Source organism: Bufo gargarizans, chromosome 4 (assembly GCF_014858855.1).
Source record: "Bufo gargarizans isolate SCDJY-AF-19 chromosome 4, ASM1485885v1, whole genome shotgun sequence".
NCBI classification, from domain to species: Eukaryota; Metazoa; Chordata; class Amphibia; order Anura; family Bufonidae; genus Bufo; species Bufo gargarizans.
In genome coordinates, this window is record NC_058083.1 from 80745787 (window position 1) to 80755940 (window position 10154).

Genomic DNA, 10154 nt, shown 5'->3' on the forward strand with positions numbered 1-10154 from the left:
CATGTCATAGCAGAGAATCAGGCTTCACGTCAACCACCACTGCAACAGTCCATTGTCATATATTTAGGCCCAGCTCCCAGGCAGAGGAGAGAGGTCCCGTAACAGAGAATCTGGCTTCATGTCAGCAGAGAATCAGTCTGCATGTCATAGCAGAGAATCAGGCTTCACGTCACCCAACATTGGAACAGTCCATTGTCATATATTTAGGCCCAGCACCCAGGCAGAGGAGAGAGGTCCCGTAACAGAGAATCTGGCTTCATGTCAGCAAAGAATCAGTCTGCATGTCATAGCAGAGAATCAGGCTTCACGTCAGCCACAACTGCAACATTCCATTGTCATATATTTAGGCCCGGCACCCAGGCAGAGGAGAGAGGTCCCGTAACAGAGAATCTGGCTTCATGTCAGCAGAGAATCAGTCTGCATGTCATAGCAGAGAATCAGGCTTCACGTCAGCCACCACTGCAACAGTCCATTGTCATATATTTAGGCCCAGCACCCAGGCAGAGGAGAGAGGTCCCGTAACAGAGAATCTGGCTTCATGTCAGCAGATAATCAGTCTGCATGTCATAGCAGAGAATCAGGCTTCACGTCACCCAACATTGGAACAGTCCATTGGCATATATTTAGGCCCAGGCACCCAGGCAGAGGAGAGAGGTCCCGTAACAGAGAATCTGGCTTCATGTCAGCAGAGAATCAGTCTGCATGTCATAGCAGAGAATCAGGCTTCACGTCACCCAACATTGGAACAGTCCATTGGCATATATTTAGGCCCAGCACCCAGGCAGAGGAGAGAGGTCCCGTAACAGAGAATCTGGCTTCATGTCAGCAGAGAATCAGTCTGCATGTTATAGCAGAGAATCAGGCTTCACGTCACCCAACATTGGAACAGTCCATTGGCATATATTTAGGCCCCGGCACCCAGACAGAGGAGATGTTCATTCAACTTTGGGTTGCCCCGCAATATAATGGTAAAATGAAAATAAAAAGAGGATTGAATGAGGAAGTGCACTGGAGTACAATAATATATGGTTAAGGGGAGGTAGTTAATGTCTAATCTGCACAAGGAATGGACAGGTCCTGTGGGATCCATGCCTGGTTCATTTTTATGAACGTCAGCTTGTCCACATTGGCTGTAAACAGGCGGCTGCGTTTGTCTGTAATGACGCCTCCTGCCGTGCTGAATACACGTTCAGACAAAACGCTGGCCGCCGGGCAGGCCAGCACCTCCAAGGCATAAAAGGCTAGCTCTGGCCACGTGGACAATTTAGAGACCCAGAAGTTGAATGGGGCCGAACCATCAGTCAGTACGTGGAGGGGTGTGCACATGTACTGTTCCACCATGTTAGTGAAATGTTGCCTCCTGCTAACACGTTGCGTATCAGGTGGTGGTGCAGTTAGCTGTGGCATGTTGACAAAACTTTTCCACATCTCTGCCATGCTAACCCTGCCCTCAGAGGAGCTGGCCGTGACACAGCTGCATTGGCGACCTCTTGCTCCTCCTCTGCCTTGCCCTTGGGCATCTACTTGTTCCCCTGTGACATTTGGGAATGCTCTCAGTAGCCCGTCTACCAACGTGTGCTTGTACTTGCGCATCTTCCTATCACGCTCCAGTGAAGGAAGTAAGGTGGGCACATTGTCTTTGTAGCGTGGATCCAGCAGGGTGGCAACCCAGTAGTCCGCACACGTTAAAATGTGGGCAACTCTGCTGTCGTTGCACAGGCACTGCAGCATGTAGTCGCTCATGTGTGCCAGGCTGCCCAGAGGTAAGGACAAGCTGTCCTCTGTGGGAGGCGTATGGTCATCGTCCTGCCTTTCCCCCCAGCCACGCACCAGTGATGGGCCAGAGCTGCGTTGAGTGCCACCCCGCTGTGACCATGCTTCATCCTCATCCTCCTCCACCTCCTCCTCATCCTCGTCCTCCAGTAGTGGACCCTGGCTGGCCACATTTGTACCTGGCCTCTGCTGTTGCAAAAAACCTCCCTCTGAGTCACTTCGAAGAGACTGGCCTGAAAGTGCTAAAAATGACCCCTCTTCCTCCTCCTCCTCCAACTCCTCCTGGGCCACCTCCTCTTCCATCATCCCCCTAAGTGTTTTCTCAAGGAGACATAGAAGTGGTATTGTAACGCTGATAACGGCGTCATCGCCATTGGCCATGTTGGTGGAGTACTCAAAACAGCGCAACAGGGCACACAGGTCTCGCATGGAGGCCCAGTCATTAGTGGTGAAGTGGTGCTGTTCCGTAGTGCGACTGACCCGTGCGTGCTGCAGCTGAAACTCCACTATGGCCTGCTGCTGTTCGCACAGTTTGTCCAGCATGTGCAAGGTAGAGTTCCACCTGGTGGGCACGTCGCATATGAGGCGGTGAGCGGGAAGGCCGAAGTTACGCTGTAGCGCAGACAGGCGAGCAGCGGCAGGATGTGAACGCCGGAAGCGCGAACAGACGGCCCGCACTTTATGCAGCAGCTCTGACATGTCGGGGTAGTTGTGAAAGAACTTCTGCACCACCAAATTCAGCAAATGCGCCAAGCAAGGGATGTGCGTCAAACCGGCTAGTCCCAGAGCTGCAACGAGATTTCGCCCATTATCGCACACCACCAGGCCGGGCTTGAGGCTCACCGGCAGCAACCACTCGTCGGTCTGTTGTTCTATACCCCGCCACAACTCCTGTGCGGTGTGGGGCCTGTCCCCCAAACATATGAGTTTCAGAATGGCCTGCTGACGTTTACCCCGGGCTGTGCTGAAGTTGGTGGTGAAGTTGTGTGGCTGACTGGATGAGCAGGTGGAAGAAGAGGAGGAGGAAGCCGAGAAGGAGGAGGTGGCAACAGGAGGCAAAGAATGTTGCCCTGCGATCCTTGGCGGCATAAGGACGTGCGCCAAACAGCTCTCCGCCTGGGGCCCAGCTGCCACTACATTTACACAGTGTGCAGTTAGGGAGATATAGCGTACCTGGCCGTGCTTACTGGTCCACGTATCTGTGGTTAGGTGGACCTTGCCACAGATGGCGTTGCGCAGTGCACACTTGATTTTATCGGATACTTGGTTGTGTAGGGAAGGCACGGCTCTCTTGGAGAAGAAGTGCCGGCTAGGAACAACATACTGTGGGACAGCAAGCGACATGAGCTGTTTGAAGCTGTCTGTGTCCACCAGCCTAAATGACAGCATTTCATAGGCCAGTAGTTTAGAAATGCTGGCATTCAGGGCCAGGGATCGAGGGTGGCTAGGTGGGAATTTACGCTTTCTCTCAAATGTTTGTGAGATGGAGAGCTGAACGCTGCCGTGTGACATGGTTGAGATGCTTGGTGACGGAGGTGGTGGTGTTGGTGGTAGATCCCCTGTTTGCTGGGTGGCAGGTGCCAATGTTCCTCCAGAGGCGGAGGAAGAGGCCGAGGCGGCAGCAGCAGAAGGGCCGAGGCGGCAGCAGCAGAAGAGGTAGCAGGGGGAGCCTGAGTGACTTCCTTGTTTTTAAGGTGTTTACTCCACTGCAGTTCATGCTTTGCATGCAGGTGCCTGGTCTTGCAGGTTGTGCTAAGGTTCAGAACGTTAATGCCTCGCTTCAGGCTCTGATGTCACAGCGTGCAAACCACTCGGGTCTTGTCGTCAGCACATTGTTTGAAGAAGTGCCATGCCAGGGAACTCCTTGAAGCTGCCTTTGGTGTGCTCGGTCCCAGATGGCGGCGGTCAGTAGCAGGCGGAGTTTCTTGGCGGCAGGTGTTCTGCTTTTGCCCACTGCTCCCTCTTTTGCTACGCTGTTGGCTCGGTCTCACCACTGCCTCTTCCTCCGAACTGTGAAAGTCAGTGGCACGACCTAAATTCCATGTGGGATCTAGGACCTCATCGTCCCCTGCATCGTCTTCCACCCAGTCTTGATCCCTGACCTCCTGTTCAGTCTGCACACTGCAGAAAGACGCAGCAGTTGGCACCTGTGTTTCGTCATCATCAGAGACATGCTGAGGTGGTATTCCCATGTCCTCATCATCAGGAAACATAAGTGGTTGTGCGTCAGTGCATTCTATGTCTTCCACCGCTGGGGAAGGGCTGGGTGGATGCCTTTGGGAAACCCTGCCAGCGGAGTCTTCAAACAGCATAAGAGACTGCTGCATAACTTGAGGCTCAGATAGTTTCCCTGGTATGCATGGGGGTGATGTGACAGACTGATGGGTTTGGTTTTCAGGCGCCATCTGTGCGCTTTCTGCAGAAGACTGGGTGGGAGATAATGTGAACGTGCTGGATCCACTGTCGGCCACCAAATTGACTAATGCTTGTACCTGCTCAGGCCTTACCATCCTTAGAACGGCATTGGGCCCCACCAAATATCGCTGTAAATTATGGCGGCTACTGGGACCTGAAGTAGTTGGTACACTAGGACGTGTGGCTGTGGCAGAACGGCCACGTCCTTTCCCAGCACCAGAGGGTCCACTAACACCACCACGACCATGTCCGCGTCCTTTACTAGATGTTTTCCTCATTGTTATCGTTCACCACAACAACAAAAATATTATTTGACCCAATGTATTGAATTCAAATTCAGGCCTTTTTTTAAAGACAACTAACACTATCTGGCTATCTATTTAGGTACCATATTACACTAATACAGGCACAGCAGTAACCACAGATTTAGCTGACTATAAATTTGAGGCCTATTATTTAGGCGCTGGGTGACAGGTATAGGTTTACTGTCAGAATTAGACTTGGAAATGCACAGAAGCGTGTGTGTGAAGTTATTCAGAATGACCCTATGTGCACCTTGAATCTGATATACCCTTTTAGGGATAGATTTAAAATAGCTCTGATACAGCAGAATCCACTAAATTAGAAAATTGCTAAATTGGGAATTGTATTTCAACCCAGAACAAAAACTGTGCTTTGACGGACACTAAATAACTTGACCAGCCACAACAGTACAGCAGTAATGACAGATTTAGCTGGATATGAATTTGAGGCCTAGTATTTAGGCGCTGGGTGACAGGTATAGGTTTACTGACAGAATTAGACTTGGAAATGCACAGTAGCATGTGTGTGTGAAGTTATTCAGAATGACCCTATGTGCACCTTGAATCTTATATACCCTTTTAGGGATAGATTTAAAATAGCTCTGATACAGCAGAAACCACTAAATTAGGAAATTGCTAAATTGGGAATTGTATTTCAACCCAGAACAAAAAATGTGCTTTGACGGACACTAAATAACTTGACCAGCCACAACAGTACAGCAGTAATGACAGATTTAGCTGGATATAAATTTCAGGCCTAGTATTTAGGCGCTGGGTGACAGGTATAGGTTTACTGACAGAATTAGACTTGGAAATGCACAGTAGTGTGTGTGTGTGAAGTTATTCAGAATGACCCTATGTGCACCTTGAATCTTATATGCCCTTTTAGGGATAGATTTAAAATAGCTCTGATACAGCAGAAACCACTAAATTAGGAAATTGCTAAATTGGGAATTGTATTTCAACCCAGAACAAAAACTGTGCTTTGACGGACACTAAATAACTTGCCCAGCCACAGAAATAACCACAGATTTAGCTGACTATAAATTTGAGGCCTTGTATTTAGGCGCTGGGTGACAGGTATAGGTTTACTGACTGAATTCGACTTGGAAATGCACAGTAGCGTGTGTGTGTGAAGTTATTCAGAATGACCCTATGTGCACCTTGAATCTTATATACCCTTTTAGGGATAGATTTAAAATAGCTCTGATACAGCAGAAACCACTAAATTAGGAAATTGCTAAATTGAGAATTGTATTTCAACCCAGAACAAAAACTGTGCTTTGACGGACACTAAATAACTTGACCAGCCACAACAGTACAGCAGTAACGACAGATTTAGCTGGATATAAATTTGAGGCCTAGTATTTAGGCGCTGGGTGACAGGTATAGGTTTACTGACAGAATTAGACTTGGAAATGCACAGTAGCGTGTGTGTGAAGTTATTCAGAATGACCCTATGTGCACCTTGAATCTTATATACCCTTTTAGGGATAGATTTAAAATAGCTCTGATACAGCAGAAACCACTAAATTAGGAAATTGCTAAATTGGGAATTGTATTTCAACCCAGAACAAAAAATGTGCTTTGACGGACACTAAATAACTTGCCCAGCCACAGAAATAACCACAGATTTAGCTGACTATAAATTTGAGGCCTAGTATTTAGGCGCTGGGTGACAGGTATAGGTTTACTGACAGAATACGACTTGGAAATGCACAGTAGCGTGTGTGTGTGAAGCTATTCAGAATGACCCTATGTGCACCTTGAATCTTATATACCCTTTTAGGGATAGATTTAAAATAGCTCTAAATTAGGAAACTGCCAAATTGGGATTTGTATTTCAACCCAGAACAAAAAATGTGCTTTGACGGACACTAAATAACTCGACCAGCCACAACAGTACAGCAGTAATGACAGATTTAGCTGGATATAAATTTGAGGCCTAGTATTTAGGCGCTGGGTGACAGGTATAGGTTTACTGACAGAATTAGACTGGGATATGGCCAAAAAATAACCACACTATTGATGGTTAAATGCATTTGGTGTGACAGCTTGACCAACCACACTATTGAGGGTTAAATGCACTTGGTGACAGACTCAGCTTGCCCCTGATGCAGTATATGGCCAAAAAATAACCAGACTATTGCTGGTTAAATGCACTTGGTGTGACAGCTTGACCCTGATGTAGGATTTAGCCAAAAAACAACCACACCATTGAGGGTTAAATGCACTTGGTGACAGGCTCAGCTTGCCCCTGATGTAGTATATGGCCAAAAAATAAACAGACTATTGCTGGTTAAATGCACTTGGTGTGACAGCTTCACCCTGATGTAGGATTTAGCCAAAAAACAACCACACCATTGAGGGTTAAATGCACTTGGTGACAGGCTCAGCTTGCCCCTGATGTAGTATATGGCCAAAAAATAAACAGACTATTGCTGGTTAAATGCACTTGGTGTGACAGCTTCACCCTGATGTAGGATTTAGCCAAAAAACAACCACACCATTGAGGGTTAAATGCACTTGGCGACAGGCTCAGCTTGCCCCTGATGTAGTATATGGCCAAAAAATAACGAGACTATTGCTGGTTAAATGCACTTAGTGTGACAGCTTCACCCTGATGTAGGATTTAGCCCAAAAACAACCACACCATTGAGGGTTAAATGCACTTGGTGGCAGCTTGTGCTGGCAAACCACAAGACACAAAATGGCCGTTGATCACCCCAGAAAAAAGTGACTGAAAAATGCTCTGGGCAGCCTAAAAACAGTGAGCAATTCAATAGCAGCAGTTCAATCATCCACAGCTGCAGATCGATCTCTGAATGAAGTCCTTTGGAGGAGTTAATCACTGCCTAATCTCGCCCTAACGTGGCAGCTGCAACCTCTCCCTATGCTGATCAGAGCAGAGTGAAGGGCGGCGCTATGTGACTATGTGACTCCAGCTTAAATAGAGGCTGGGTCACATGGTGCTCTAGCCAATCACAGCCATGCCAATAGTAGGCATGTCTGTGACGGCCTCTTGGGGCAAGTAGTATGACGCTTGTTGATTGGCTGCTTTGCAGCCTTTCAAAAATCTCCAAGAAAGCAACAAACACCAAACCCGAACCCGGACTTTTACGAAAATGTCCGGGTTCGGTTACGTGTCACGGACACCCCAAAATTCGGTACGAACCTATACTATACAGTTCGGGTTCGCTCATCCCTAGTAGTCATCTGAAATGGTTTTCACTTCACAGGTGTGCCCTGTCAGGTTTTATAAGTGGGATTTCTTGCCTTATAAATGGGGTTGGGACCATCAGTTGCCTTGTGGAGAAGTCAGGTGGATACACAGCTGATAGTCCTACTGAATAGACTATTAGAATTTGTACTATGGCAAGAAAAAAACAGCTAAGTAAAGAAAAACAAGTGGCCATCATTACTTCAAGCAATGAATGTCAGTCAGTGCAAAAAATTGGGAAAACTTTGAAAGTGTCCCTAAGTGCAATCACAAAAACCATCAAGCGCTACAAAGAAACTGGCTCACATGCGGACCGCCCCAGGAAAGGAAGACCAAGAGTCACCTCTGCTGCGGAGGATAAGTTCATCCGAGTCACCAGCCTCAGAAATCGCAGATTAACAGCAGCTCAGATTAGAGACCAGGTCAATGCCACACAGAGTTCTAGCAGCAGACACATCTCTAGAACAACTGTTAAGAGGAGACTGTGTGAATCAGGCCTTCATGGTAGAATATCTGCTAGGAAACCACTGCTAAGGACAGGCAACAAGCAGAAGAGACTTGTTTGGGCTAAAGAACACAAGGAATGAAAATTAGACCAGTGGAAATCTGTGCTTTGGTCTGATGAGTCCATATTTGAGATCTTTGGTTCCAACTACCGTGTCTTTGTGTGACGCAGAAAAGGTGAACGGATGGACTCTACATGCCTGGTTCCCACCGTGAAGCATGAAGGAGGAGGTGTGATGGTGTGGGGGTGCTTTGCTGGTGACACTGTTGGGGATTTATTCAAAATTGAAGGCATACTGAACCAGCATGGCTACCACAGCATCTTGCAGCGGCAACCCAATCTATTAAATTAACCCATTATTTAGCCCATATGGTGAATGCTAAAAAGAAAAAAACCCTATACCAGAATTGTGTTTTTTGGGTCACCTCATCTCTCCCCCAAATTTTTATTTAAAACTATTAAATTCAATAAAACTGAAGCTTGCACCACAAAAAAAAATTACCCCTCACAGAGCTCTATTGGCAGAAAAAAAAAAAAGCTATGGGTGTCAGAATATGGTGAAGCAAAATAATATATGTTTTCTAATCTTTTAATTAAAATACATTTTAAAAGGAAACCCTAAAAACAATGGTGGATTTACAATGTTTTTGCAAACTCTTTGATTTAAAAATTATACAATTCAACTGATGTACATGGTGTCATTAAAAAACACAAATTGTTACCATAAAATTTGCCCTCAAATTGCTATTTTGATGGAAAAACAAAATAGTTATGACTTTTTTGAAATGGAGAGATATATAAATGAAAAAATAAAATAAAATGCAAAGCCTCAAAGGGGTTTTCTACCTGAGACATTGATTGCATATAGCTACCTTTGGGACCCTCTCCGATCTCCACAATGAGGCCCCTGAAGTGAAGGAGAGCACACTGCGCATGCATGACCTGCTCTCCATTCCTTGCTATGGGAGTTCCAAAAATAGCCAAGTGACCAATTACCCTCTAAAGGTAGGTTGTAATAATATGGTGAAACAGTTCTAGACACCCACACACCCTGTGCTGGTCTAAAGGGTGTACAATCATGAAGGCTTCACATAATGATTCTCCTGTGCCAAATCCTAAAAAATAATGAAACACTTACGTCATTTCCTTACATGAAACAAGATAATATATAAGAGAAATGCATTGGAGATCCATCTTTGATGTGGGTACAGATTACGAGGTAGAGCACTTACATTTGAGCTTTGCTTCTGGCCAATAATGCAGATAACGTCTTGCTTTTGGATTGTCAGTGCTTCCTTGGTAAGTCTGAGTCGTGCATCACAGGCGTTCTCTGAACCTTCATTATATAGTTGTGCAAAACCAGTTTTAGTCTGTAGACAAGCAAAAAAAGTGAAATAGGTAAGACAAGTAATAAAAGATGTGAAAAATTATGATTTCTTGTTTCACAACCAAACAAATGCAATAGAGCTTGTTCATATCTATCCTAAATAGTGATACACTTGGGGAGTTGTTTTAGATGCTGATCTTAATAACCCGGTGCCATGGCAGTGGATCAGTCGAAGCTATGAAGAGGCGCCAGCCTCTACATAACTTCGGCGTATCCAACGCCGGTCTAAATCTACAATGTAAAAGAGGGAACAGATGTTAAGGTGGTTGTCTGTTTACTCAAAAAGACTAAAAGAAGTGCCACTATCTAAGTTTACAAAAGAATTAGATAATAAAAGGTTACGCAGAGACTTAAGTGTCTAAGTTCAGAGAAATGTAATAAGAGTAGATCTGGGTATAATGCACAAGATGAACAGATCACCAGTATATAAAATAAGCTATATAAAGCATGAGTAGAAGAGAACATATGATGAGAGGATTTGTGTAAATATTGATCCAATGAGGACCAATCGCTTAGAGCATCTTAACGGAAATAAGCAAATAACGCCATATC

The 10154-nt window shown here is 45.8% G+C and overlaps 1 protein-coding gene across 1 annotated transcript in view; it reads right to left on the minus strand.

Moving 5' to 3' along the window:
* Positions 1 to 9691, minus strand: part of SNTG2 (syntrophin gamma 2) — a 450805-nt gene extending 441114 nt beyond the window's left edge. The window contains exons 1-2 of the mRNA XM_044290991.1: positions 9665 to 9691; positions 9448 to 9585 (exon numbers count right to left, since the gene is read on the minus strand). Of these exons, the coding sequence (XP_044146926.1) occupies positions 9448 to 9585; positions 9665 to 9691 (165 nt within the window). The remainder of the gene's footprint in view (positions 1 to 9447; positions 9586 to 9664) is intronic.
* Positions 9692 to 10154: the final 463 nt, after the last annotated feature.